Raw genomic sequence first — 27,839 nt, 5'->3', positions numbered from 1 at the left:
ATCCATAAACTTTCAGAATAAACAAACCAGGAACCGAAACTTAGTATCCAATGCATTTTTTATTGTGATACAAAGGTTGTAGTGATCAGTAGTGTTTGAGTTACCAACTTGCAGATTCACTATACACTACATGTAAGGCACTAATTAAGGCTCTTGGTGCTTCATTCACATACACAACAGTTAAACCTGTTTGGCAAACTCTCTGAATTACAACAGAAGGCCTGGAAAGATAAGTGCAATCAGTCCATGTCTTTCGTGCCAACATCTTTCACACAGATACACTACTTTTCCAAGTATGCAGGGGTGTGATGCAATCACAGGGAGTGTAAAGAGAATACTTCTGCATAGAACTTGACGGAAAGGAGTAGTGAAAGTTTTATTCAACATAAAAAAAAAGGAATGTTAACATATTTCTAGGTGTTTAGAACACGCTCTCTACATCTCCCATCTCCACAATCACAGTCTTGAGCTGGGAAAAGTACTCGATGGTCACCTGGCCGTTCTCTCTGCCGAAGCCTGGTAAAACACAGTGTATACAAGATTACGTTTATTCAGGTCACTAACATGAAATACTACGAATGAATTGCTGTTCTGTGTGAATCAGTGAAATACATTTTCTTTGAGTTTTTACTTTAGCTTTACAACATCCTACCTGACATCTTGTATCCTCCAAACGGCACTTCCACAGGGCTGATGTTATAGTTGTTGATGAAGCAGGTTCCGGCCTCAAGGTTTGCAGCGACACGGTGGGCTCGGGAAATGTCCCTGCAAGCAGAATGAAGGGATGGAGTTCAGATTTTCAGCACACACACACAAGAGGGGGACATTTTTTCTCAAGAGGATCAGGTGTGATGGAAAATCAAGTGTGATTAAATGATTGCATTTTACTCTTAACATTTTACCCAGTTATAATGGCAATTTGTACTCAGTGTACTTTTGAAGGATGTTTAAATGTTGTTCAAACTTTGTCTCATATACATGTTTGTAGTGACCCAGAGTCACTCCATGCTCACAGGTGCTTATCAAAGTGCTGAAAAGGGAAGAAGTTTCCATAAAAGGAGAAAAGGGCTGGGAGCAGTAGCCTGAGGGAGGAGAATGTTCTGCCCAGCGACAGAAAGTTATAAAACTAATGTGTGATGTTTTGAAGTTTAGAACTGCATAGGATGGAGACTTGAAACTCTGTCGATGTACTTCTCTCTTGCAAGATAATAAAACCCTAAAAGATGCCCTGGATGTTGAAGCTTCTTTACTGATTACACTTGAGGTGCCTAATACCAGATATTGTCATTTTTACCAAGACATTGGGTCTCACAGCTTATCAGATGAGACTAGGCTTTTTTTCCCCCTTCTCTCTTTTTTTTTCAAACAGATTACTAAGTGAGATGTTGTATTGTTTCACCACAATCAGCTACACAGACAAAGTAATAGCAATGGTGACAGGTCAAGAGGTCAGATCTCAAACAACACTGTAGGCAAGTTCCTCGTAATAGCTTACAGTGCAATAGTGATATAAGAAAAGGCAACTTTTAATCATTTAATTACTGGCAAAGTTTAAGGTTTAAAGGTTACAAACCACCTAACACGGAGTTAAAATGCAGCTTCATTTGCTCTCTGAGCACAAAGTATCATACCACAATGAATTCTTCGTGGTAATTTAGTAACTTTTATTGGCGGATTTGTGAAAAAACCTGGACCGCAGCCAGCACGATACAATAAACCTCAACAGCTTTGAAAAGCAAAATAAAAAGGCAGCTTGAGACAGATGCCAAGTAACAATGAACGCCATGTGCTCTGCCTCTCTACTCACCTGGTGAAGACTCCAGAGGCTAATCCATAGGTGGTGTTGTTGGCCCTGGCGATCACCTCCTCCTCTGTGTCAAAAGGCAGGACGGACATGACTGGGCCAAAGATCTCCTCTTTCACACAGGTCATGTCATCTGTGCAGTTATCTGTGTGGGACAAGAGTACTGCATTTAAAGTGGCAGTGTATACTAAGAAGTACTGCAATGTCAGTTGAGGCAAATTATCAAAGAAACAGTACAACTCTACATACCAAGTACACAGGGGGACATAAAGTAGCCGTCTTTTAGTTTGGGGTCACTGGAGACATATGGTTCTCCTCCACAAAGCACTCTGGCCCCCTGCGAAAACAGACAGATAATCAGAACCAATTTGAAGATAAATAAAAGTAATAGAATTGCTTTGTGGCTAAGTGGAAATACTAGCAGTGCAATCGCCATCATGCCCCATTAATTTAACCATCAAGCCACAAACACACATTTTTAAAAAAAAAGGGACCAACATTCAATTTCTCTTCACAAGTTGTCACCGTCAACATCTGAAGATTTCTACTTTGCATTGGAAAATAATCTGGCTTTGTCAGCATTCAATGTCACTTTGAAATATACGTGTGGAGACCGTAGAGTATTAAACCCAGACTTAAGTTTAGGAAGAGCATCTGTGAGCTGTATGGGACCGTATCATCCGCTTATTAGCGAGTGTAGGTTCCATCTATGTTTATGCCTATTATCGATTGAGAAAATAAGAATGGGCCAAGCATCGAACCTTAAGGTATTTCATTACCAACAGGCAGCCAGCTGAAACGGAGCCCATCAAAACACCGAGATAGTTGAAAAAGCAACCTACTGCTTGGTTAGTCAAACCTGTATTTGGTTTTAGTATAACATTATCCATAGAGTCAAGCTTTGCAAAGATCAATGAGCAGAGCTGCAGTTTTTTTGTTAGCCACTGATTTCCTACCATGAAGCAGCAGATTACTGTTAAATATTTGTGTTGTGTCAGTAGGTAAAACTATCACCAGGACAAAAAGGAAAAAAAAAAAAAAATTAACAAAGAATAGGGGGGAGGGAAGTGACAATGAGTGAGTCTAATGGAGAAAAGCAGTAAAAGAGGAAGGGTTGCACCATGGGAAATGAACAATGCTTGAGGAATAGTGCAAATGTGTAACAGTAATTCTAAAACTATGCCCACTGTCAGCAACAACAAAGCCTGCAACCAGAGCAGACTGTGCAACTCGACTTTAATTACCTAGAAACAATATTTATTGACTTGATAATTTCATTATTGCTTTATTAGCCGCGTCTTATATAAAGTCCTCGGTGAGGTCATAGAGTGGCCTTGTCTAAATGGACCGTTGTAAAATAGGAACGACTATCCCTGCTCTAGTCTAATGATAAAGGGATTATTAAAACACCTCTTTCTTGGCCTGAGCGACATATCGCAGTGCTTTCTCAAGCTGCGGCTTGCTGATCATCGCTCCCATTCGGGTACTCTCCAGCAGGGGGTCTCCAACAGGAATGGCCTTTGTCCGCTTCACCACTTCTTCCAGGAACTTGGGCATAATCTCTCTTTGTACAAACACCCTGGTCCCATTGCAACAAACCTGTATTTTGGACACACACACACAAAAAAAAAACCCTGGAACTGTATAACTTCAGATCGCAATTGACACCATGCAGTACAGCACATAAATATTGCAAGAGTCTCACCTGTCCCTGTGTGAGGAAGTTTGCCATGAGGGCTCCTTTCACAGCATTCTCAAAGTCACAGTCTTTGAAAATAATAAGTGGAGATTTCCCACCGAGCTCCAGAGTCACATGCTTCACCCCCTTGGAAGACATTTCCATGACCTGAGTGCAAGAAGGAAACTTAATACATACAACTTAATGCATAAATTAATGCACTGTCCTAAAACCCATGTGTTATTCACCAGAATGAACACTGCGCTTGCATTTCTTGTGATCAAAGTTACAATACAGGTAATTAAATGATGTTCGGTTTGAAGCGCTTTTCTTTCTATACCTTTTTCCCTGTTGGCACACTGCCAGTGAAGGTGACTTTGGCGACCATTGGGTGGTGGCAGAGCAAGCTGCCGGTTTCTGCTCCACCTTGTACCACATTAAAGAGCCCATCAGGCACCCCTGCCTCTTTGTAGATCTCAGCCAGGATCACGGCCGTCACAGGAGTCATTGGAGAGGGCTTAAACACCATTGCGTTCCCTAAAGACACGACAACGTTTAACACTGCCGCCTCCAGTCTCCTTGACTGGTTGGAGGAGACAGGACTGCTGGAACAAGTTATGATCTCAAACTGGGCAGAACTGTGAAATGCATTGTAAAGTACGCACCACATGCCAGAGCAGGTGCAGATTTCCATGTTGCGATCTGGAAGGGGTAGTTAAACGCACCAATCCCCACACACACACCAAGGGGCTCCCTCCTGGTATAAGCAAACGCTCCCCCGGGAAGCTGGACATGCTGGCCTGCAGAGAATCAAAGCACAACCCCGTGTTAAAGTCTTGAAACATGTGGGAGGAAATATTTGGCATCGGTACACCCACCTGCAAGTGCACCAGCCAGGCCAGCATAGTATTCAATGGACTGCCAGGCAACATCAATGTCCACTAGAGCTTCGGAGATGGACTTTCCATTGTTGATCACTTCCAGCTTTGCAATGTTGTCCCGCTTTTCCTGTTATATTGTAACAACAGGGAAATGTAAAAGCAAAAAACTTGAACAGCGCTATTTAAATACAAAAATGTGACATTTTAGTAAAAAGTTGTGTACAGCTTTAGGATTATGTCGTTAAAGTTTGTACAAAAGCTGGTCAGCAGAGGAAAGAGGGGGGAAGCTTAGTGCTTTTAATAAGTAACTTGTCATTTTGCATGCTTGCAAAAGACAACTGCCCTTGTGTTGCGCAACCCCGCAGCCCGACAGAAATGCAGCAGTTTAACCTCCGCCCCCCTCCTCACCCTCATAATACGGGCGGCCTCCAGCATCACTCGGGCCCGCTCTGTGCCGGCCAGCTTGCTCCATTGGAGATACGCCGAGTGAGCGCTCTTGATGGCCTGGTCCACCTCCTCGGCCCCGCAGGGATACAGCTGACACAAGACACGGCCTGCAGGCACACAGGCAGCAACAGCTCACAGACAGTCTGAGCTCACAGCATTGTGGTTATCCATTAACATTCCCTCCAGAAGTCACATCAAGTTTAGAAAATGGAAGCGTGTTCCCTTTAAATTACATTCGTTCAGCTTAGCTGCTAGTTCCGCCAACCACCAAAGAGCAAGAAAAAAATGGGCGGGGCTTCAGTTACATAACGGAACTGGCTGACCCCGACACACAGACGTGTCATTCTTTACAAATCAAAGCTAAAAAACACCTCAACACTGTTTTGGCAAAAATGCCACTACTAAGACATTATCATCATCATCATCATCAAGTATTTAAAATATTATTTGGAGCATATTTACCAGTCGCAGGTTCGAACACGGGTTCAGGGTTTGTCTCCTGTCTGGGTTTGACCCGTTTCCCAGCCCAGAAATTCAGAGGCTCGGTCACCATCAGGGTTCCTGTCGAGGCTTCGCGCATGCTGTCCAAACTTGACCGGGCCATTTTCAGACGGAGAAAACCTGCGAAGACAGCGAGAGATAAGCAAAGTTGCACAGTCAGAACATTATGTAGGACGCCCTGCAGGAGTGGAAAGATGAACCGATACAACAATCAGACACGGCTGCGTCGCTTTAAAAGCACAGATTCCAAACAGATTCTGTCAAAAATTCTGCAAAGTCGAAGACCTTTTGCAAGTTTTTTTTTTTTTTTTTTTGCAGCATGGAGGACTCCCCTACCTCGCTTTGTGCTGCTGCTTCTATGTGTGAACCCCTCTAACGAGTTTGTGCATATATGTGACGCGCACACTCCTGCAGAAGGGCGTCCGACCACATGCCTGCTTCTAGCTACACACGTCCTGAGAAAAAGTTTGCCACAATTTAGAAACATGTCAGAAAGCTGCGTGCAGAGCACAAACCTTACCGTTACCGTTTGTGCTTGAGCAGAGAGACAGACTGGACGTGGCTACGGACGGTCACTGCAGGACACTTATAAACAAGCGTTTCCCGCAGACAAGGACCCGCCTCCTTCGTGTGAGTGTGCATGAACTGGGTCAGGGTCGACTGGTGCAGCGTTATTATTGCAACATTATTTAATTTGCACGATGTTCAGTATGTGGTTCGAAAAAGACTGCGCTACAATGTAATAAGAGTGAAATGGTGCAGGGCTGTTTAACAAGGCAGCCTCACTCTGAATCGTTCACTTACTATATTACCGAAAACAGACCTTGGATCTGCCATTAATGAGCAATCACGTCCCCTTAACTCTTTACTGTAATAATCTTGGCGTCATCGGCGCATACATCTTTATTCTTTTACTTTTGTGTCTTCTCTCCGTACTTGGCGAATTTCCAGCTGGTTTTCTCATTGTCTCTGCTGATGAGGTGAAACTATACCACAAGTGTATAGTTTGTTTTTCTTCACATTTTCTTCAAAGACACCTTCAATTTGCCGATGTTATAGAATATTGTTGTATCTTTTCTTCAAAATTCTCATAACGCTGCTGTCATGATATCAGGCGTATGATTATTGCGGATAAAACGATTGCAAGCTTATGGGGACATACCTCACCAACATCAGTTAAGGTCCAATTACTATACCTTCATAAGAACTAATACAATCCGTTTTTAAGACGCTTAAAACAGTTAAAACTAAAAGTCATTTGAGCCATGTCAGAATAACAGTGTGATAATTGTGGTGAACTTCTACCTTCTGTATTTGGGGATTGTTCTCTTTAATTTGTTAAAAAAAAATAATCACATTTTTATGTACATATGTAGATACAGATACTTTCACAATAATGACCATATCTGCAGAAAAAAAAAAATTCTTGCACAATGGGCAAGAGCAACTGGACAATTTTAACTTCATGGAAGAAAAATCTATTACTACATTTGTGTCCTTCAGGGCTGGTTTGGCCTTTGTTTAGTGAGGTAAAATGTTAATCACACAAAAGTTAAATGCTTCTTTGAGTAAAAGGAAACAAAGTGGAAAAGGTACCTCCTGTTTTATGAAGTAAGTCATAATGGAGGTTGGGTCAGTTAACAGTAGAGTTAACAACAAAGACAGTAGCATAGAGGGAAGTCAGTGTTCTAAAGTCAGATAAAAACAGAATAAAACTGAAATTAATTATTAAATACACTACTGAAATGTAATCATAAAACTTTATTAATATGTAAGATGTGAGGATACAGATAATGACAATAATACTGACAAATGGATTAGATGTTGTTTAACCAAATCATTAAACTATTAATTAAAATTCAAAAATAATGCAATAATGCATGTGATGAAAACAATTTAGTTTGTATTCTAAAACAACCGAATTAAGAACTTTTGTCTTCCTCTTATTCCTAAATGAGACACTTAAATAAACAACAAATGAATAAGAAAATCAAACAGAAAGTAGTGATACAGTAGCTGCAACAGACAATTACATTTGCTCCAGCACAAGCAGTTCTGTCAGTGCTCAGATGAGGGAGCCATGACTCCTCGCGGTTCTAGTGCCGGAGTAACGCTGTGATGATCCTTGGGGTTCATCATCTTCTCAGGTTTAGGAAAACTTAGCTGCCTGTGGAGGAGGCCCCAGGAAGCCTCCGGCCTGTTTAGTTGCAGCTCTGGAGGGAGCGAGACCGAGCATTTTCTGGATGTTCTGGAGGAAAGGCACAGCATAAAACACTAAGTCTATGCAAGGAAGGTTTATAAGGCATGAGTCCCTGTAGAGGCAGAGCAGGTGAAAATGGATAAATAAATCCAAACCACTGCAATGTTTTTAGTTTTTTTATATTTACAGTATGTGGCTGTTTATATCTTTGCATTTTCTTGTGTCCACATCCTAGAAGCCCCAAATCAAAAATAAAAGTGATTCTAATAACATACATTGCATGTTTTTCCAAAGTTTGATGCATCTTATTCTCTGTGCCAGAGACCTTCATGGATGACCTCACTATAGGCTAGTGTCAGAGCTTTGGCAGGCAGCCACTGGAAGCCAGTGCAGAGGTATGAACAGTGGTGCAATGTGTTTTTTTTTTTTTTTTGTTGGCTGATCAAAAATGAGACACACTGCTGCATTTCGGATCATCTGGAGAGGCTTGGATGTGTACGCTTGTAACCTGGTTAGTGGGGATTTGCGGTAATCAAGATGAGATGTGCCTACACAAGGAGTTGAGTAGCATATTCATAAAGGTCTGTCTGATGCTGTAGAGGGCAAATCTGCCTGCCTGAGTCTTGAAGGAGATGTGGTCACTAAAGCTTACCTGATCGTAAATGATCACAAACCCTCAGAAATCTGATAGACTTTACTGGTTTTGCAAACCAATAACAGCTACATCGTATAATTGTCCTTTTCCAAAGCCCAGGATGGCTACAATAAAAGAAGTTGTTAGTGTAGAAGTTACCTGTCTGATGGACATGGTGCAGAGGATGTAGAGAAAGATGAAGGAACAGTCAGTATAATCCTCGCCCAGGAGATTGCGATGCGACAGTCCTTGGATGTAGGACAATGGTACGAAGGGCAGTTTGGCCACAACTCTTCCATCAAAGCTAAAGAAATAACAGCAAATGAATAGTAGTGAGGACTTATTGGTAGACTGGGGAATGTGCAGGGGATTGTATTTGCACAATGTATCAAACATTCCTACACCCTCAGTGAACAACACAGATTTCTATTCATTCCATCCGGTAGCTTTTATCTATTGGAGCAGCTCATCGAAGCTCAAACTGAGCGAGAAACGTGCACAGTGTGGGCAGATTCACTGGTCTATCTCAGGGCCGAACAAACAAACAGATGGATCCCAATATTTTTCCATACACGGACAAGTTGTTTCGATGGGGCCCCTTGTGGTCGGTGCTATACTAAGTTTAGCCCGAACTAATGGTTTTTAAGGCAAAGAACTGTTTAAAACCAAAATGGTTTTTGGTGCGTTCATCTGTGATGATACATTTATAATAATTTATCAAAATGTAGTTATTGGGCTAAGCTCAGTTGCCAAAAAGCTTTTTTTACTTTTTGTCTAAAATATTCTGATTGATTTGAACAAAGCCTTAGGAAGCTGCCTCATACTGTAAAGGGTTATAATTTACTGTGAGTAAATACATGCAGCCTGTTCTGTAACAAAAGCACAGCTTGGCAGTAAGCAGCCTGAATACAGTCAATCTACTCTTACAGTAGAGCAAGAATTAGGACGAGCATTTTATGGACAAGAAAATCCCCAAATAATCTTCTTTATGTAAGGTGGTTAATATGTTCTGATAACTAACATACAAGAAGTGTTTACAAGGCACGAGTGAGACTTGCATGTAATACTTACATGGAGTTGAACATGCCCATTAAAGCTGTAAAGCAGAAGCCGATGGCAAACATGGACTTCATGCGCACCTACAAACACATGGAAGATTAAAATGGAAATGTGACATTAAAGGACATTAGAGGCCGACATTCAAATGATACAAAACATATTTCACTGAAAATTTTATAGCCTGCTAATGATTAGGCTATACTGACACATCTTACATCATATTACATATCCACTATTAAAAAACTTAGTTCTCACCATAGACAGGTCTCTGTTGTTATTCTTCAGTTTCTCTTCTTGTCTTTCTGTAAGACATTTAGAAATGTACATCACTTATCTCACAGCACTGTCACTCTGAGGAGAGAAACTGTTCAGAATACTTGAACATGAAGGACTTGTTCAGTTTATCACTTAAACCGAACTTTTTACAGCTTGTCCACATGGTCCTTACCAATCTTCTTCTTCTGCTGACGTCCTGCAGATTCTGTGATGGTTTCTTTTTTCTTCTCGACTGATATTAAATGACAGCAATGCTGAAGATGTTATTCAGTTTAAAGTCAAAGATTTAATGCAAGAATCACATTAAGCTCACATTAAGCCACTTACGTTTTTTGCTCTGTTTTTCCACTTCTGCCTTTAGCCTCTTGTACTTTTCAGTCCGATACACTAAAACCCATGTAATGCCTGCAATGATTGAAAGAAGGTTTGATAGTGGTAACATAATAAGTCTGTCTTAACGTTTGTCCAGAAAAATAATTATTTGCACTATATAGTCAAATTACAACATAGGATTACACGACATAGTCATAAATAACTGTTCTCATATCACCCACTTCTAGGGTCTCATTACAAAAAATGGCTCTACCTGACTGACTGACTTCAGAGATGCCAATAAACAGTGAACATCGACTTGCAGTTTCTTGAAAATAGTCTGTGTTCATCTAAGGTTTGTGTGTTTCAGTTCAGAAGCCTCACTGCATTTAACTCCCACACTATGCTCTTTAAAATGCAATGGATTAAGTAACTATAAATGGGCAATAGATTAAGTAACTATAAATGGAATAGACATTTTAGGTCTGCAATAAAGAGTTTGCTATAATTAGAAACTTGCACTTAAAATACCTGCGTTTTATCCATGGACGTAGGACCATTTTTGTGAAACTACCGGAAGTTGTACTCTTTCACCTGTGAAATACTAGCTATACTGGCTAACTAGCTAGCTAATAAACTGGCGGTTTTCAAAGCCGCAACATCAGAAATTAACCAACATTAATACAGCTGACATGTTTCTCCGCTTCCAAATCCAGAATAGTGAAAACATTTTTACAGTATCAACGTGTTTCCTGGCCGATAGTAACAAGTCTGCCGGCTAACAGAAGCTATCGAGCCGTCAGAAGCATTTCACTCACCTTCGGCTAACAGCGCTGTACAAACCGAGATGAACACGATCAGAATCGTGTCTGCAAACATGGTACTCATGGTGGTAGTGTCCTGTTTTCCGAGCGTAAAGAGAATTAGTACATATATTTATTAGAGAGTAGTCACTAAGCACATTACGTACAGTGACCTGTCAGCTTCATAGAGCTACATCAGCATTACTTCGGAGGTTATACGTGTGCGAAGTACTTCCGGTTTATGAGTCGACCAGAGAAATGAAAACAAAAAAAAAAAATCAACAAAACAATTCTAAATCAATGGATATGTATACATCTATCTTAAAAAATAAAAAAGTATTTTCGATTATAGTTGGCATCCTTTCCATGGCATAATTATTAGGCCACGGTATTTTTTATTGACAAATTACATTGTCTTTCCCGTATGAAAAAAATTCACAAAACCTTAGAAAATATGTGTATATATTAATATTCGGACAACCACAAAAGCTCTGATTTCATCAGTGCACCAAATAGTCATTTTGGGAATCATCATCGCGACATTAAATGTAACCGATAGTGTCATCATTTACATAAACAGTTTCCATGGGCATTATCGGTACCCCTCTCTTCCTCCTCCTCCTCCTCCTCCTCCTCATCATCCACAGTATCATCGGATGGGAGGAGCGCAGAGACCTCCGTGTGTCAGAGGGCCGCATCGCGCTGCAGATGAAGCATGGCAGGCGACAGCGAGACAAAGCCAGGTGACCAAGCCGAAAATGAAACTATTCGGCAGCCTTTCCTCATTGGTGTGGCCGGAGGGACAGCCAGCGGCAAGGTTGGCATTGAAATAATTTTAGATTTCCCCCCCCCTAGATATTCATTAGGTTTTTAATGTGTGAACCGATGGAGATGATTGACACAGTTTAAAGACAATTCAGAGATGACTCGCCTTTAAAAAAAAAAAAAAAAAAAAAAAATCGTTGTTCATTTATGTGATGTGTTGCTTGCCCTACTGCGTGTCAAGTCAGAATGTCGTTTATATTTTCTAAACGTGCCCATTTTTGTCGTTACAAAAGTAGTGTGAAAGGAAAAGGAAAATCTGGCCTAATTGTGTTAAGTGTATCTAAAGTATGTCAATGGTCAAAATAAAATTGAGTGAGATGTGAGTTAATAGCATCAGCTGCACAAGATCTGCTGGGTATAGGTGAATAAAATGATGAGACCACAAATATTAACAAAAAAAAACAAACAAACTTGAAAGTTGGATGAACTGAACTACGCAGAATGTGGCTATCAGATACATCTGCTGATGTTTGCACTTCATAAATTTAAAAATACCAAACATCTCAGCCGGATGAGATCATTACAATGACCCTGATGTGTTTCTGGTGGTTCTGCTGACATCACACTTGATTTGTCTTCTCCGTGACATTAATGTGTACATGTGTCAGGCTGCCCTTTGATTTTAAGTTCACCTTAATTTTCCCGGCTGGCTCATTGAAATAAAAATAAAAAATTTAGTGCCACGAGAGACTAAATATCGGCAATATCATTCTCTATTTTGCATCCGGGGACTACAAGCTGTCACTTTTGACAGAATTGACGTATTGTTGCACAGTTGCTTCACAGAATAGTTGCCCAGAATACACATGCTGAAATCAAACCCAAATGTATTTATTCTTCGAAAAGTGTAAAAAAAATAAAGTTAAGAAAATATCAGAGAAGCACTAAAGTGAGTCAAGTTGTCCTGCTTCCAGGCTTTCAATATATTTTAATGTATTCAGTATTTTAGTAGTGTGCTCTCTGTTGTTAGTTTTGTAGCTGACAGTTGGTTAATTTTACAGGTGATTAAATGAACAAGTTGTGGTTCAGCAGACAGTTGTTTGTGGGTTTGACTTCGTGGTATTATGTGCCTATTCTCCCATGGGAGTAACTGCTCGCACAACCACCTGCTCTCCCACACATGTTATCTGAATGAGGAGTAAACTGCAGTCTTTTGTTTTGGGCCTGTGGTCTGTTTGTTAGTGTATGTGTCTGCCAGCTTCAGATACAATATCAACAATGCACATTTGCAGCTTTCTGATTCACATCTTTTTGTAAAAACAAGTTTGCGTCATGGTTCAAGGTTATGATGAGTGAACTAAATCTAACATGTATATGAGCGTTTACGTCCTGAACAGACCCCACATTCCTAAATCCAGTAGGTAAATTGGACAGTGGTGTCAGTATTTTATCAACAGGATTTGTTTGTCTCTAATGTGGAATAGTCCTCAGTGTGCAGCAAGATCATGGAGTTGCTGGGGCAGAATGAGATCGACCACCACCAGAGGCAAGTGGCCATCTTGAGCCAGGACAGCTTCTATAGGGTCCTGACGGCGGAGCAGAAGGCCAAGGCGGTTAAAGGACAATTCAATTTCGACCACCCGGGTATGTTGCTAACAACTGGCAGTGCTTTTATGTATCGTCACGGCAGCACGATAATGGTGAATGGAGGTTTGGCGTGAAACAGCAGTCTTTTTATTGCTGGGATGTGTGAGCATCATTTATTCAGAGATGATCCAGGTAGTTGATGTGTATGTTGTTCAGGGCTCTTTGTTTCAGCGTCTGAGAGGATTTCAGTGAATATAACTGCTACTCTTGTCTTCTGTATAGATGCATTTGACAACGACCTCATAATGGCGACTCTGTGGGACATCAAGGAGGGAAAAACAGTACACATCCCTGTTTATGACTTTGTTTCCCATTCCAGGTGATTGAGTCCACACAGAGACGACACTAAGAGTGTTTGCATCTGTATTTCAGCCCACATACTTTTAAAGAGGCCTCTGATGCATCATAATGTAGCAGTAACGTTACACATAAACAGGTGGTGGATTAACTAGTCTACATTTTATGTAAATTGATTTTCATATGGCAGTGAAATAAATGGAATCCAATGTGCGCCTGAAAAGAAAAGCACGAAAAACTAAAATAGCACAGCGTGTTTTGGAATGTATTCATCAGCACTTAAAGGTATGTAAATTGATGTAAATAGGCTGAAATCTATATGCACTGGAAGTAAATGTTTGATATTTAACATAATTCATTGTAGATTTGCAGCAATATTGTGCACATTTTGGAAGAAGAAATTACACATTCTTCCTCGTACATAGACGTTAAACTGAAATGCAGTAAAACACTTTTGCTTAGTTCAATACATTCAGGAGTTTTGCGGCTACAGTCTTTAAGAAAAAGGCAAGTAATTTATATATTTTGTTATGAACGTTTCTTCTTCATGAAAAAAAAGATGGCTGTTCTAATTCAATCATCTTTCATAATGAAGAAACCTTGGTTTTAGTATTTGGATGACATTTGCTGGCAGTAACAATAACACAGAAAACTAGTGTTTTAATACAGAAAGTCTTTTGCGAGGCAGGAAGGAGGAGACCGTGGTAGTGTACCCTGCTGACGTGGTGCTGTTCGAGGGGATCCTGATGTTCTATTCCCAGGAGATTCGAGACCTGTTCCAAATGAAGCTGTTCGTGGACACAGATGCAGACACGCGGCTGTCGCGCAGGGGTAAGGTGCACAAGCATGACTAGACAGTTCCTCTCCTTAAAAAAAAAAAAAAAAAAAAAAGACAGGAGAAGATCGATTTCACTGTTTTTACCGCACACTAAATCAAAAGCTACCATCAGCAGCCAGACAGAGTTTCTTTTAACCTTTGGATAGTGACAGATTAAATCCTTAGTTTTTATGCAAAGAAAAGCCGCCGGCTTTACAACTTTAAGTCAATGGGATACATTTTCTCATCTAACTCTCGTGAAATGTCAAACAGTTTCTTGACCCCTTCATTCTCAGTGCTGCGTGACATAAGTGAACGTGGTCGAGACCTGGAAAGTGTTTTAGCTCAGTACATCACCTTTGTCAAGCCTGCGTTCGAGGAGTTCTGTCTACCAGTGAGTACGCGTTATACTACTAAACCCAAGTGTTTATGGTTGTGACCCTGAACATGGACTCACGGTCAAATCATTTGTTTTGTCTCTTTTTTTATTGATTATTTAGACGAAGAAATATGCTGATGTTATAATTCCGAGAGGAGCTGATAACGTTGGTTAGTATTTGTGCATTTTTCTGCCTGGGAGACTCTTCAAGTACACTGTGTTAGAGACAATATTTTTTTAAAACCTAATATTTGAGGCTTTCGTCTCAACAGTGTTATTGTGAAGGACACAGCTGTGTTTATTGTCTGAGCTGGGAATTGTGGTTTCGAAAATGTGGAAAGCAAAAGCCTCTGGTGTCGGGAGGAAACACAGCTTTGTCCACTGATGTGAGAAAGTAATGTAACACCATTAAAAAAAAAAACATATGTTGAAGGAGGACAGCCTCACCTATACCTCCAGTTTGTGCCTTTCATGCATTACCATTATATTTGAGCTCTTCGGTAGCTACATTTAAAAAATCTGCAATGATTCAAAATGTGTCCATTAAACGTTCAAGTTCAGTCACTTTTATGCTAAAACAAACCGCCTGGATTCGCTTGTTCATCCTAGACGTCCATTGTTGTCCAAAAACTATTAAAAACACATCACTGGATTCCAAACGTCTTCATTACATGTGTTTCACATAAATATTGTCCAAATTGATGTGAATTGCCATAACTACACCACAGACCTCAGGAATGTGCAGTGGACCAACCGACGTGCAGGGAAGTGTCAATTCAGAGCAAGCGGGGCAACAACAGCTATATCTTTCTAGAGATCTATAGCACAGATGAACAACCTAATCCAGGTTGACATAACTGACATAAACTGGTGTCTGACCCATTCAACATCTCTTTGTCTCATCTCTTTTTTCAATCTCTTTGTCTCCCTGTGCAGTTGCTATAAATCTTATAGTTCAGCACATCCAGGATATTCTGAACGGGGGTTTGACCAAACGTGTAAATGGGTGGTTTAACAGTTATGGAACAACAAAGAAGCAACCAAACACAGAGTCTAGCAGTCGACCCCACTGAGCGCAGAGCTGCCTCCACGACAAGAAGCGCCTGCACGTGCCAAATGGGCTCCACAGCATGGCTAACAAGGCAGGAGTAACATTCAAGACATCACCAAGGCCTTCTTTTCATAGAGTTCTTCTTGGACGGCGGAAATGGATAAAGAAAAGGGGGATTTATTCCTCTGTGGAGCTGCAATAAAGCACTTGTATTCAGTTCGGTTACTCTCTTTAGCTTGTGTTCTGTATGACACAGAAAGCAGACAAATACGAAGGAGCTTACATATCATTTCATTCTAAGCGGCTGCTTGCCTTTCACACCGTACCACAACAAACTAAAGAAGGTGTTACAGTGTCTAGAACTGATTTCTGATCAGCCTTTAACCAATAACTGCACTGTAGCCTTAACTAATCTCACTTTAATGGTTCACAATGTGACCTGATTCCCTTTATCAATGCAATCAACTTATTGTTTCTGGCTCTGTACATGTAAAGCATATTTTGACTCATATAAATAGATTTCGAAGTAATGTACTAATGGACCCCAAGCTGTACTGGCTTTGTCCCATGTAAATACAGAAGACTAATTTGTGGTGTTAAACAAAAACACCCCGATGTATGACATCATCACCAAAGACGGTTTTCTGTGACGTCTTTGTGGACTAATTGTGTGCAAATTGATTTAAGTGATGTTTACATTACTGTAACTTGTTGATTAAGATACAAATTTGCTGTATGCAGTTACCACACAGTGTTATTTGCTTTGACACTCTGGTAAACTTAAATTGTCAGACACGTGTATGCAAATTCTCATTTCAAAGATGCTTTCGGGTGTAAACCGTTACATTACAAACCCATTGTAAATGCATTCTGTCGATTTTTATTATCTTTATGTATACATATTTTTATGATAAACTTCTCAGGTACCATTTGTTTGCTTGAGTTGACACATCTGTAACCAACAAATTGTACTTGTTTTAAACATCCACTTCTGGTTGGAATAATCTAATTCAGCCTCAGTTAAATCCAATCTGTCAGTTGTTAAAAATGCCAATTGCTACTTGGTGATCTGTTCTAGTCACACAGGAAATGTTCTACAATTCACTTGTCCCCGATTTACAGATTCTATGAAGTTAATGTAGTTGCACTCAGGGGCCATGGCTACCATTGACAACACTGAGATCTTGTAATTCCCTGGGAAGTTTGTTGGTTTTCACACATGCTCGACATTTCATAGATCTTTTCCACTGTAGACATGTTGACATGTCACACTAGGAAGCGCTAAAGTGAGCATTGCCACACTGTCATTGTATCTACTCTACATCAAACAATCTGCTGTTAAAAAGAGTTTTACTCGGTTAATTAAAATTTGACTACTTCTCTGCAAACAACTCCCATCAGATGTGTATCCTGGCAGTGCTGAGAGCTATAATATGCAGGAAATTACATTTTACTGTCAACCAGCAAGTTAATTGTACAAATGTAAACATACAATAAAGGATGTTTTTTTCTGGCCCTGCAGTGCATATAATACATCTGTAGATGCTGCATCTTAATTCTGCTTCGGTTTCAGACTGTGGTGCGCTGACACTGGAAAAGTGAATATCCTTTTTCCTTTTGGCAATTTCTGCCTGGCTTGGACCTGCACTCCACGTCTGGGGAGGGGAATGGGCTGTTAAGGGTTCAGTGTCTTGCCCAGAGACACTTTGACATATAGCCAGGGCCGGGGTTTGAACCAGTGAAGCTCACAGCAGGAGGAAAATGAATTGCAGACGAAGTTGTAGCTGCTGTAGCGACACAAACATCTCAAACAACAAAACAAAAATGCTATATACAAACTTAAATGTACTTTTTAATATATTTTGCCTCATCTGCCTAGAGTATAGTTGGCAATCACAAAATATACTTTCAGTCTAAACTGTGCTAAAGAAGTAAACACTCGAACCACCTGAGACTTGTGCCAGAAGAAAAATCTTTTTATCATATAGTGCACTCACTATGTTTGAAATACAGATGACATAGTTCAATTACATCACATTCAGAAAATGTTACTCAGTATCAAAAATATTTACTGTCTGTGCACAGTGGGAGCGAAATAACTGTCCAACTAGTCAGAAGAGCTTCTCCTGAAGGAGAGCAGCCTGCGTCCCAATCCAAAGTGCTGCTTGGCCTCATTCCTTGGTATGAAGTGAAGGCACTTCGTAGTTTATTCCCTGTTATCTAGGCTGTGCTCTACATACTCTCTGACTGAGGAGTTTTGACCAAAGAGGCCACGATACAGTTCGTTACGTGCCTCATCGCCAATTGAGCTATGGTCAATAGGTGCCATAAAATTGACCAGCTTACTGTGGATGTGGAATCGGACCTTACGCCCTTTACTGGCTTTGGTATCCACCTTCTTCTTAATCTTGCTGCGCAGTTTTTGGATGGCTAGCCACTGCCTGCCCATAGACACCTGGTCGTTGGGATCGGCTGCACTCGTCTTGCGCTCAATAAGCTCTCGGAGTAGCTGGTGGTAGAAATCGTCGTCATCAAATATGTCCTCGTCCAGATCTTTGAGATGTGTGTTGGATTTCAGATGGTCCACAGCCTCCTCTCCATCGTTGGCTACAAGGTCAGAGGTGAAGGCAGAGGTTTCTTTTTTCCCCAGGATTCTGTATTCCGAGCGGCGGGTCTGAGTGCGCCGCACCAGCCTCTCCTTGTCCATCAGCACCTGTTCCACTTGGGTCAATATGTTCCTTTCAAATGCCCCAAACCCCTTGCTGCTCTTGCCCATTGTCAGCCTGGTTTTGTCGTGCCACTTCTGCAGCGTGGTGGTGCAGTAAGGTTGGAAAGCTGCAAAACGTTTGGCCATGAAGTCTGGGTACTCTGCCATTTCCAGTTTCCGTTTAGGCACCACCTCCACCCGCGTAGGCCCCTCGGCATCACTGACCATCTCCTCATCATCACTCTGAGCTCCTGTATTCCCGAGAGCAATGATCCTTGTGTCTGGGCTCTGGTACAGCAGCTGATCATGCAGTTCCAGCAGGGACCTCTGAAGAGCTTTTAAAGCCTTGTGGGTGTCCTTCATTGCCCCTGCAAACTCAACCCCCCCACTTCTCTTGAACTCTGGCAAAGTCTGTGGTTGTGGAAGCTGGTTGGCTGTTGCTAGAGCTTTTTGGATTTTAATTCTGCCTTCAAGCAGCTGGTCCCACAGAGCCAGCTGGCTCTTCACAGCCTTCCCCTTCTCCACCTCCTCATCAACTTTATCTCGGGAAAATGTACGAACAGTTCCATCATTCTCATCCTCCTCACCCTCCACTTCATCCTCATCAGAGCTTTCATCTTCATCACTGCCTTCAGCCTCCTCACCGCTATCATCATCTTCTTCGCTCACTCCTAGGTCATCCATGCCCTCTGTCAGTTTGTGAAAGTCCAATCCCTGAGGGAAGGTGATGTCAGCACACTTCATGCTAGATGCCACTTTTGCATCTAGTTGTACATCACTGCCCAAAATCTTTTCCTCCTCTTCATCAGTATCTTCTAAATAATGTTCCTCATACTCATTAGCCTCTTCTCCCCCTTCAGAATCCTCTTCATCTTTTTCTGCCTCTTCGATGCTGCACTCCTCGTCGTGCTCCTCTTCCTCGTCATCCTCATCCTCCTCACCAGATCCCCCAGTATCCATCAAAAGCTGCTTACGTGAGACTACCTTCCCCACGTAGCGTCTATCTGTGTCTAAGAGGAGAGATGTGTTTTGTTTTCGCAAGGAACTGAGACCGAGCTCTTCTTCATTGTCGTCCTCATTGAATCTGTCGATGACTCTGGCTTTGGTCGCTTCGTCATCGTCATCTTCTGGATCCGCAAATTTAGGCAAAGGATTTAACAGATCCTCAAGCTCTTGAGAAAATGAGGTCGCCATGGCTAAAGGTATATAACTGAAACACGTGAAGAGTACAAGAGCAGTGGATCGGCGCGGAAGATGATGACGTTGGTTAAATGCGACGACGATTAAAGTAATGGGTATTATTTCACCGGGTAATGTCTTTAAGGCAAACGCTTTTACAAATAATCTTTGCGTTATTGCAGAAATGTGCAGAGAAAAACCTCAATTATAACAAAATTAATTTAGAAAACATAGGAAAACAAAATATAACCAAAATTAAAAGTTAGAATAAGGAAATACATTTAGATGACAAAGAATGTTAACATTTTACCAGAATAACAATAAGAGTGTAAAAACTAAGGAAAATTCTCTGTTATTGTGATGTATGCATATGTAAAGATATTATTATAACATATTAAAACTGAAGTAGTTCTTTTAGATTCTACGGTAAGAAAAAAACAAGGCACAAGATATTTTAGCTAGGATAATAAGGCGATTTATGTAAAAATCAAATTATTATTATATATGGGCCTAACGTTTTTTCCCAGAAGGATTATAAAAGATAAATGTGGGGTCTTAAATTGTGTATTAATGCGCCGAAGGGACGGCAATGATACACTTAACTCTGAATCAGAGGTTCCTCAAAGGCAAATATCGGGGCAGCAAAGACATAATCCGACACACTTCCTCTACGCCTGCGTACACGACTGGCGAGGTTCTGAGCTGCTCTTGGGGACCCAGTGGCATTTCGAAAACTTTACCAGAATTAGTAGTTTCTGGATAGTAAAGATGTCCACAAGTGATTTTTATTTGAGATACTACGTTGGGCACAAGGGGAAGTTTGGACACGAGTTCCTGGAATTTGAATTCAGACCTGACGGTAGGTAGTAATGCACATTAATTAGCAGCTCTGCGCGTAAGCTAACATCGTTAGCCAGTCGGAAGCGGGTAGGCCGCAGCGTACTCGAAACGAGTTGGTAGCGCCAAATTCACTCCTTGCTTTCCATTATATGATCATGTTTAGATTGAATTATTGCCTTACAATACATTTCTCATAAACATAATAATCGTAAAGTACCTTGTATAAGCGCTACGAGGACTGTGGATGGTGACGATATTTGCTAGTGTGATGCATTGTTTCTAAACAATGCTTTAGAAATGGTGACGATATTTGCTAATGTGATGCATCGTTTCTAAAATTCTCTACCCTTATTTTTTTCTTCCAGGTAAATTGAGGTATGCAAACAACAGCAACTACAAGAATGACGTCATGATCAGAAAAGAGGTAGTTTATTATAATAAACAATTTTTGTTGTAGTTGTCCAAAATAGGCCACGCTTGTTGGGTTTGTTTGGCAATTTGTGTATTTTAGTTTCATTGCTATAGTATAGAGGCAGTATTATCATCAGTATAATATCTTTTGCTTATATTTGTCTTCAATAACTTAATCAGATTTTGGTCTTAGCAAGTTTCTACATAAAAATTAGTTTAATAATAGCGGGTCGTTGTGGTCATTTATAGTGGTGGTTGACAATAATTAATTGTCAGCTATAACTATGAATCCTGTGTAATTTTAAATGCATACCATCACAGTAAGATAATATAGATTATACTGTCACAGTAAAATAATATAGATTATACTGTCACATTAAGATAATATAGATTATACTGTCACAGTAAAATAATATAGATTATACTGACTCTCACATCATATTTGTGTGGTAAATACAAGTCTAAATGTCTAACCTGGTTCACATGTCTTGTGTTTACCAACACAGGCATATGTTCATAAGAGTGTGATGGAGGAGCTGAAGAGGATCATTGATGACAGTGAGATCACCAAGGAAGATGATGCACTGTGGCCACCACCTGACAGAGTTGGCAGACAGGTTTGTGGCTCTATTTCAACGCCAGTGACTCTATTGTTTTGCATGTTGACCCCTGTTTTTGTAATTGTCTATAGTGTGACTTTTTTCTTTAAAACAAAATTGAATATGTAAGATTTGGAGACCTTATTAGAGAAACTTTTGTACTATGGAGTGTAAGTATATTTGTTGTTCATAAAATTAAATCATGGTGTTATGATACAATATGATTTCAATATGGACACAAGTTTTGACAGCACATCCACTAGTTTTCTTATTTGGTCAATCCATTGCTATTGTTTCTATTATTCATCAGATGTTAACAAGTGGCTTGTTTTTTTTTCTCCAATTTTCTCAGGAACTGGAGATTGTCATTGGAGATGAGCACATTTCATTTACAACTTCCAAAATTGGCTCTTTGATTGATGTCAACCAGTCAAAGTGAGTATCACATCGAAGAGTTGTGAATGAAGTGTTAGATGTCCCTGATAAAAGGACACTAACTCTAAAACTGATTGTGTTCCAGGGACCCTGAAGGTCTTCGTGTGTTCTATTACCTGGTGCAAGATCTGAAATGTCTCGTCTTCAGTCTCATTGGTCTACACTTCAAGATCAAGCCAATCTAAACTGTGGATTTTGCTTATTTAAATTGATTAAGCTGATGTTTCTGTTGTTGAACTACCGCATTTGTACATTTGCTTTTGGTGGATTTTTTTTATTTTAAATAAAGGGCGTGAAAACTCACTGCTTTGCCCAGAGTTACTTGTTTGAAGTTCACATGAAGTATCTTTTCCCCTAAATATACAGTCAAATCAAAATTTGCCTAGAATTGTAGAATACTGTAATTGCAGCTACAGTAGTAACGCAAGGTGTTTTACGAGCAGAAAAAACTACTTAGGAGTTATAAAATCTTGATCAAACAAAGATTAAGTACCAAAAAAGTAAAACAAAAACTAATTTGGCAAAATGAAAAATGTTATGTTTAAATATCAGTCACTAGTTATGGATGTCAGATTACCTGGTAGTTTGTTCCATAGTCTGGGTTGGATTACACTAATACATTTGGAAGCCAAACCTTGAAGCAGCAGAATTTAAAGTTTAAAATGCAAACTGGTAGACGGTGAATACACTTAGGAAGTGTCCAGTGTATTCTGAGAGAATATGTTCAAAAGGTGCCCTACTGGTTTTAGTGACAGGACATCACAAGTTAAGTGTCAAGAAGGACTTAAACCTTCAAATCATTTACCAAATAATGAAGCAACTGCAATTAAATTAAGTTTAATTTCAAAATACATTCAACCACATCAATAAGGCTGTAAATGAATAACAGTGATATTAAACGCTCTGGTAGAAGTTCACATCATTTTGAAATGGCACAGCGTTTGTCTCCATAACTGTTGTGTGTATGGTAAAGAAATTCTGCATCCAGAAAAGTCTAACCGAATACATTTTTTTTGAAAAGCCCTCTCCATCTCAGCTCACACTTCTTTACTACGTAACTAAAGAACACAGCTAACATTTTACATCTTTACCTTAGACTACAATACACTGCTAGCGTCTAGCTGGTCAATTCATCTATAAACACAGATGAAGAGTGATATCTAAGAAAACCAGGACACAACCGAATATGACAATGGATTAAAGAGAGCTGAAGTTAGCAATTCTGTTTAAGTTGGAGATGTTACTCCATTAGACCATTATATAGGGTTTGTGTCAATTGATGTTCAGATAAGAAACTATCTTTTTATAAGATAACAACCGCTGCTTCATATCATTTCAGTTATAAATCATAAGTTTATACTTATTCTAAAATCCCCTCAAAAGAAACTTTCCATCTGTGCCCCTCACCATTTATTACCTCAAAAATGTAAAATCTATGCACCGTGATTCTTTCAGTCTCCTGTGATGAATGAATATATGATTCATCTCACTTTATGCATTTTTATGCAGAGATGCGCATCAACTGACCAGGATCTGGGAGCGATGTCTGGGCTTACTGTTATTTTTTTTTTTCTATGTGCTGATGCCAACACACCTGGTCATTTCTTTACCGACTTCCCCTCCAGGACAGAGAAAATGTCTTCCAAAGATTCATGGACACACTGCAGGAATTCATGGACATTGCGTGCTGGATAGCTGGAGACATTGCAGCCGATCCAGTCATCGTGGACACCATAGCCAACGCCAAACCCATCAGGCACCACTGGGGCAAAGCCGCCAAGGTTGACAGCTGGACTGGTGAGGGTGCTAGTGGAGAGGATGTTGTGGTTGATGGCCAGATAAGCGGGGTCAGTATACAGACCGTGCAGAGGCTGACCCTTTGAGTTGGCCAGATACCGCATGGCAAATAGGTGACGGTCAAAACCTTGGCCTTGTGAGAGAAATGAAAAGAAAAAAAAAAAAAAAGTGGTTAGTGAAGTAGGTCAAAGAGTGTGTGTGCTTAGAGCTGAATGGTGGTGAAGCAGCCCCAAGAACACGTCACAAAGCAGAGAATTACCTAAATGTAGCTTTGTTTTAAAATCTTCTGATATTGTCAAACACAACTAAGACAACACTAAACAAAAAAATCTATTGCCCCCTGAACCTAATAGCTAATTTAAGTCCAGACTTTGACTAGACCACCCTGTATACATTTACACTTCTCATCTGGACTCTGGAACTATTCCTAATCTAGTCAAACCTGAAGAATCCTTCCTGTTAATAAGTGACCAAAAGCTTAGTGACTTACTGAATGAAATTACAATCAGATGAACATATTGCAGTGTCATGGCTGCAAATGAAAATTACCTTCATGGTTTAAAATAAATGCGTAAATGTCTTATACACACCCATAGCTGCTTCCTTGGTCAGCTGCCCATGATATTTAGAACACTCATTAAGCATGGCCCCCAGCTGCTCGACACTGTGTTGTCCTCGTTGGAAAACGAAAGCGTGTGAACATTGTTTGGTGTGTATGGTAGCTGGTCGGATGGTCTCTGTGCGGCCATGCTTAAACGCTGCTGTACTACAGGACTCGTACGTGGCTACAGTCTGTCCGTACTGCTTCAGGAAGCCCATCTGAAAAGCCAGTTGGGCGATAGCATCCGGACTCAACTTGCTCTTTTTCAAACGTTCCTTCCCTCCTTTCTTGAACTCCATGGCATCAATGGTGAGTTTTGACACAGCTCCATCGAAGTTCGCCTTGGCTTGTTTGATGCCGGCCTGCAGCTCACTGTCAAGGTTGAAGTGCAGTCTGCGCACAGCTGAGGCTGAATCCACAGCAGCGGCAGTAGAGCCGGGGTGTACTAGCGGTTGTTCCGTTGTGTCCTTGAAGATCTCATTCTGAAAGCGGAGCACAGCTACGCCGTCACCCCAGGAGTGCTCGAAATTGATGGCTGCCTGTCCATCTTTGGTGAGAATGATGCTGAAGGACTTGTCGTACCAGCGATTGCAGCCATCACCATGCAGCATGTTGTGGGAGATCTGAATGTGATCCCTCATGCTCTCATCATCGAGGCAGAGACAGAAAATGGCACTATCAACAGTCCTCAAATCCTCTGCGTTTCCAGCTGCTATCAGTTTGTCCCTCAGCCCAGCCCACACATCCCTGTTCTCACTGGTCAGAACCCCAAGGGGAAAGGCAGGCGCTGGCGTCGGGTCAGATAAAATGTACTTCAAGTGGGACTGGATCTCTCCCGGCGTCACCAAATTCCCATCCCTGTCTATGATGTCAAACACGTACATGTTGCCTTTCCTCATAACCAGCAGATGGCGGCCCTTCTCTTCGGTGAAGAGCTCATCTCGACCACGCTTTGGAATCCGAGTGGAGTTGAAAAGGCGAAAGTACTGTGACATATCTAGGGGGTAAGCATTTACCATGTAGGCTCCATACCAAGACAGAGAGGAGGGAACCCAGCGGATGAACTTTTTGAAGCCGTCTGTGTCGCTTTTCGCTGGGTTAAGATGGAAAACCTCTGGCTCCAGTAGCCCAGCACGCAGGGTTTTCATGAAGCGCACTGCTGAACACACCATGTTGGTCGCGCGTATAAGCTGGTCATTGTACTCTTTCTTTGGGTCAGGATTGAAGGACATGAAAGGGTTGAAGTTCAGCACCACAGAGTCGCGTGCGCACAGGTACATGTCAAACCATGGTCCTGGAGGACACGTGATTCATTAGCGATGTCTTGCATTTCAGATACTCAATTGCATCGTAACAATCCACAGAGTGGCCCACTCACCTGAGATGTAGCTTGTGTGTTTATTGGTTTTATCCTGAGTTACTAGTTCTTCATGTAGTTGTGTCCCCACACCACTCTCGAAATCCTTTGCAATTTTCTCTGTCGTTCTGTGGACACACAGACAATGAAACGTTGACAACGACCACTGTGTGTCAACTAGTGAAATAAAATGTTGCATTAACTGTTAAAACATACTTGAACTGGTCATCATCCAACAGAGGCCTCTGAGCAGCTAAATACTTCCTGATAGTATCCTCCAGTTTTGGTACAGGTAACCTAAAAAAAAAATGTACAAGATTTGATAAAAGAATAGCATTAAACGGGTAGGTTCACAATTATTTAAGTGCCTTTAAACAGCAGCGACGTGTTCTTACGAACAATGAAACAAATTTTGCTTGCAGTAATTATGCCTCCACTTCATACTGTTCTTTAAAACATATCGGCATATTGCACTTTCAATCAGTTTCTTCAGCACAATTTATCTTTTTATTTATCCTTCCACTGCACCTCAGTGGAATCAATTTTTGCCCTCATCTCTACCACTAGGCAAAGGCTAAATTGCATTTTTAAAGGCCATAAACTGGGATTTTACCCTTTAACAAGCCTGTAAACCTTTCTGAAAGGTGACCGCCCCCTAGTGGCCACCGAGCTTAAGCCATTTGCGCACTTTCACCTACATTCATCTACTTTACAATGGGTCATATTTAAACCCCTTTGCTACATCTGTTTAACACGTAAATTGTAAGTTAGATTCACATTTTACCAACAGTATTTTGCATTTAAAACCATAAGTTAGGAAAATTTGACAAAATCTTAAGCATTAGATAAAATTCCCCCTTGGCACCTTAAGTTACCTGGGTAAACTCTTCTGATAATGCATCGTCGGAACCACACTTTGGTGCAAATACTCGCTTGAAGACGCCGTTTTGCTGCTGTAGTTTCGCGCACCGACCCCCAGAGCAACCGTCCTTAAATGCATTAGACTTCCACATTTTTTGACGGAGGCGACACATTGCACTGAAAGCAAACCGGCCATTGTGCCACCAGAAAGAAAACCGAGTGCCGGACGTTAACGAGCAGAGCTAATAATGGAAGCTAAGAGACAAAGGAAAGAACTAAAGACAGGTCCGGGTCGCGACTGTCACCATAACTTAGCTACAGTACGTGTGGGAGCCAGTGAACCTACAGTCACTAGCATTAGCAGACAAATTTCCTTAGCTCCTGTGCAAAATTAGCTTGACACTTGGGTGCCTTTGCTTAAGGATACATTTGTATGACATATATAAAAAAAAAAATAACTCAGACTTATTGAAAAATCCGTGTCATTATATTTAAGAGCAAATGAAATCAATAAAACAACTGAAACGACAACAGGAAGTTTGACCAGCAATGCCGGTCACGTGACTACTCCTTCCGTTCAAATAAATTAAATGAATGAATGAAGTAAGAGCTTCAAGAAATATTTAATAAATATTCCGAGCTACTTTTGATCTTTATATATATATATTCAGAGCTCAAAATGAGGTAGTCTTGCCTTTACAACGATGTAATATCCATATCTTTGGCCAGAATAATTTCCACTTTCTGCCCCTTTTAAGAATCCTCAGTGTATTTGTTTAGTATTGCACAATATTAATATTTATTTGTAAATTATTACAAAATGTGTTGGCTTTAACAACATGCATACTATTATCATTGACACCGAACTAGTCTAATTATACAGTCTAAACTAGCATTTCCAAAAAAAAAAATATATGAACTATGAGTGCTTCCGGAAAGGATTTTTCAAGCAGAGCCAAAATAAAGCTGAACTGTTTTTAATGAAATAGCTGAAAGTTTTGCTTTTGCCAAAATAGCTGAAACGAAATGTCGCTTCCTTTTATACCGGTTAGGCAAATTTAAAAGCCAGTTAGCCTAAAAAAGTATAAAGATATTAAAAAGCTGTAGACGAACGATAATTTCCTTTATAAGCAGAATGTTTTGTAATTTTTACAGTGTTTCTAGTTGAAAGTATTTAGGCGTCAAAAACATATGGAAGAAGGAAGTATGCCCACTTTATCAGGTACACCTGTACAATCTAATGGTTGACCTAATTTACTTTCAATATGGTGGCCAAAACATCAGAACCAAATTTTCTTATAATCCACTCCAGTACAACTCCACTACCCACTATCGACAATACACAGAGAGTAGAATTTATAACAGTTTCAACTTAAAAACTGAGAAATTCTAACATTTTAAAAGTAAAAAACATGGCAGAGCTCGATAGCATTAGATTATACAGGTGTACCTGTAAAGTGGCCAGTGAGTGTAGCTCTACATTTAAATGTATAACTGGTGG

At 40.5% G+C, this 27,839-nt stretch overlaps 6 protein-coding genes across 9 annotated transcripts; 2 read left to right on the top strand and 4 right to left on the bottom strand.

Moving 5' to 3' along the window:
- Positions 1–40: 40 nt before the first annotated feature.
- On the bottom strand, positions 41–5,967 carry aldh9a1a.1 (aldehyde dehydrogenase 9 family, member A1a, tandem duplicate 1). Of its 3 annotated transcripts, none has more exons than XM_067512548.1 (12): positions 5,832–5,967; positions 5,273–5,431; positions 4,772–4,917; positions 4,361–4,490; positions 4,148–4,282; positions 3,823–4,019; positions 3,510–3,650; positions 3,215–3,403; positions 2,054–2,141; positions 1,808–1,949; positions 653–765; positions 41–516 (listed from the first exon to the last, which is right to left on the bottom strand). In XM_067512548.1, exons 2-12 carry the CDS (start codon positions 5,412–5,414, stop codon positions 422–424), a joined length of 1,518 nt encoding a protein of 505 aa, XP_067368649.1. In that variant the 5' UTR covers positions 5,415–5,431; positions 5,832–5,967; the 3' UTR covers positions 41–421. The 3 variants fall into 3 exon arrangements, with proteins under 3 accessions (XP_067368649.1, XP_067368648.1, XP_067368650.1); XM_067512547.1 differs by having other exon boundaries at positions 5,648–5,876; XM_067512549.1 differs by having other exon boundaries at positions 5,838–5,854.
- A 1,090-nt stretch (positions 5,968–7,057) lies between these two features.
- On the bottom strand, positions 7,058–10,818 carry tmco1 (transmembrane and coiled-coil domains 1). Its single transcript, XM_067512554.1, has 7 exons — positions 10,611–10,818; positions 9,808–9,885; positions 9,653–9,712; positions 9,460–9,506; positions 9,217–9,284; positions 8,305–8,449; positions 7,058–7,559 (listed from the first exon to the last, which is right to left on the bottom strand). Exons 1-7 carry the CDS (start codon positions 10,678–10,680, stop codon positions 7,461–7,463), a joined length of 567 nt encoding a protein of 188 aa, XP_067368655.1. The 5' UTR covers positions 10,681–10,818; the 3' UTR covers positions 7,058–7,460.
- A 201-nt stretch (positions 10,819–11,019) lies between these two features.
- On the top strand, positions 11,020–17,065 carry uck2a (uridine-cytidine kinase 2a). 2 transcript variants are annotated; one of them, XM_067512552.1, is made up of 7 exons: positions 11,180–11,412; positions 12,845–13,004; positions 13,230–13,326; positions 13,993–14,135; positions 14,418–14,515; positions 14,622–14,670; positions 15,437–17,065. In XM_067512552.1, the coding sequence occupies exons 1-7, from the start codon at positions 11,311–11,313 to the stop codon at positions 15,571–15,573; spliced, it is 786 nt and encodes a 261-aa protein (XP_067368653.1). In that variant the 5' UTR covers positions 11,180–11,310; the 3' UTR covers positions 15,574–17,065. The 2 variants fall into 2 exon arrangements, with proteins under 2 accessions (XP_067368654.1, XP_067368653.1); XM_067512553.1 differs by lacking the exons at positions 14,418–14,515; positions 14,622–14,670 and having other exon boundaries at positions 11,020–11,412.
- A 439-nt stretch (positions 17,066–17,504) lies between these two features.
- aatf (apoptosis antagonizing transcription factor) lies at positions 17,505–19,530 on the bottom strand. Its single transcript, XM_067512546.1, has one exon. The coding sequence runs from the start codon at positions 19,450–19,452 to the stop codon at positions 17,758–17,760; it is 1,695 nt and encodes a 564-aa protein (XP_067368647.1). The 5' UTR covers positions 19,453–19,530; the 3' UTR covers positions 17,505–17,757.
- Positions 19,531–20,095: 565 nt separating this feature from the next.
- On the top strand, positions 20,096–22,025 carry magoh (mago homolog, exon junction complex subunit). The gene is made up of 5 exons (XM_067513809.1): positions 20,096–20,296; positions 20,643–20,701; positions 21,195–21,305; positions 21,640–21,722; positions 21,808–22,025. The coding sequence occupies exons 1-5, from the start codon at positions 20,206–20,208 to the stop codon at positions 21,905–21,907; spliced, it is 444 nt and encodes a 147-aa protein (XP_067369910.1). The 5' UTR covers positions 20,096–20,205; the 3' UTR covers positions 21,908–22,025.
- A 518-nt stretch (positions 22,026–22,543) lies between these two features.
- Positions 22,544–26,896, bottom strand: cpt2 (carnitine palmitoyltransferase 2). The gene is made up of 5 exons (XM_067513808.1): positions 26,353–26,896; positions 25,694–25,774; positions 25,499–25,605; positions 24,110–25,414; positions 22,544–23,652 (listed from the first exon to the last, which is right to left on the bottom strand). The coding sequence occupies exons 1-5, from the start codon at positions 26,532–26,534 to the stop codon at positions 23,321–23,323; spliced, it is 2,007 nt and encodes a 668-aa protein (XP_067369909.1). The 5' UTR covers positions 26,535–26,896; the 3' UTR covers positions 22,544–23,320.
- Between the last annotated feature and the right edge of the window lie 943 nt (positions 26,897–27,839).

Source organism: Channa argus, chromosome 8 (assembly GCF_033026475.1).
Source record: "Channa argus isolate prfri chromosome 8, Channa argus male v1.0, whole genome shotgun sequence".
In the NCBI taxonomy this organism is placed as follows: Eukaryota; Metazoa; Chordata; class Actinopteri; order Anabantiformes; family Channidae; genus Channa; species Channa argus.
The sequence above is the reverse complement of the archived record's forward strand: the minus strand, read 5'-3'. Positions and strand labels throughout refer to the sequence as shown.

What these genes read in the sequence shown, in the direction of transcription:
- aatf (XM_067512546.1), bottom strand. Translation starts at nt 19,452, where the DNA reads ATGGCGACCTCATTTTCTCAAGAGCTTGAGGATCTGTTAAATCCTTTG.
- cpt2 (XM_067513808.1), bottom strand. Translation starts at nt 26,534, where the DNA reads ATGGCCGGTTTGCTTTCAGTGCAATGTGTCGCCTCCGTCAAAAAATGT. An exon ending in TATCAGAAGAGTTTACCCAG is followed by an intron (nt 25,775 to 26,352) that starts GTAACTTAAGGT and finishes TTTTTTTTTTAG; the next exon opens with GTTACCTGTACCAAAACTGG. An exon ending in ACACACAAGCTACATCTCAG is followed by an intron (nt 25,415 to 25,498) that starts GTGAGTGGGCCA and finishes CGTGTCCTCCAG; the next exon opens with GACCATGGTTTGACATGTAC.
- tmco1 (XM_067512554.1), bottom strand. Translation starts at nt 10,680, where the DNA reads ATGAGTACCATGTTTGCAGACACGATTCTGATCGTGTTCATCTCGGTT. An exon ending in ATGGGCATGTTCAACTCCAT is followed by an intron (nt 8,450 to 9,216) that starts GTAAGTATTACA and finishes TTATTTCTTTAG; the next exon opens with CTTTGATGGAAGAGTTGTGG. An exon ending in GCACCATGTCCATCAGACAG is followed by an intron (nt 7,560 to 8,304) that starts GTAACTTCTACA and finishes CCTTTCCTCCAG; the next exon opens with AACATCCAGAAAATGCTCGG.
- magoh (XM_067513809.1), top strand. Translation starts at nt 20,206, where the DNA reads ATGTCCACAAGTGATTTTTATTTGAGATACTACGTTGGGCACAAGGGG. An exon ending in ACGTCATGATCAGAAAAGAG is followed by an intron (nt 20,702 to 21,194) that starts GTAGTTTATTAT and finishes TTACCAACACAG; the next exon opens with GCATATGTTCATAAGAGTGT. An exon ending in CTGACAGAGTTGGCAGACAG is followed by an intron (nt 21,306 to 21,639) that starts GTTTGTGGCTCT and finishes CAATTTTCTCAG; the next exon opens with GAACTGGAGATTGTCATTGG.
- aldh9a1a.1 (XM_067512547.1), bottom strand. Translation starts at nt 5,798, where the DNA reads ATGTTTCTAAATTGTGGCAAACTTTTTCTCAGGACGTGTGTAGCTAGA. An exon ending in CGTGTTCGAACCTGCGACTG is followed by an intron (nt 4,918 to 5,272) that starts GTAAATATGCTC and finishes GTGTGCCTGCAG; the next exon opens with GCCGTGTCTTGTGTCAGCTG. An exon ending in TCGCTCAGGCCAAGAAAGAG is followed by an intron (nt 2,142 to 3,214) that starts GTGTTTTAATAA and finishes CTGTTTTCGCAG; the next exon opens with GGGGCCAGAGTGCTTTGTGG.
- uck2a (XM_067512552.1), top strand. Translation starts at nt 11,311, where the DNA reads ATGGCAGGCGACAGCGAGACAAAGCCAGGTGACCAAGCCGAAAATGAA. An exon ending in GAGGGACAGCCAGCGGCAAG is followed by an intron (nt 11,413 to 12,844) that starts GTTGGCATTGAA and finishes AATGTGGAATAG; the next exon opens with TCCTCAGTGTGCAGCAAGAT. An exon ending in CACGCGGCTGTCGCGCAGGG is followed by an intron (nt 14,136 to 14,417) that starts GTAAGGTGCACA and finishes CTTCATTCTCAG; the next exon opens with TGCTGCGTGACATAAGTGAA.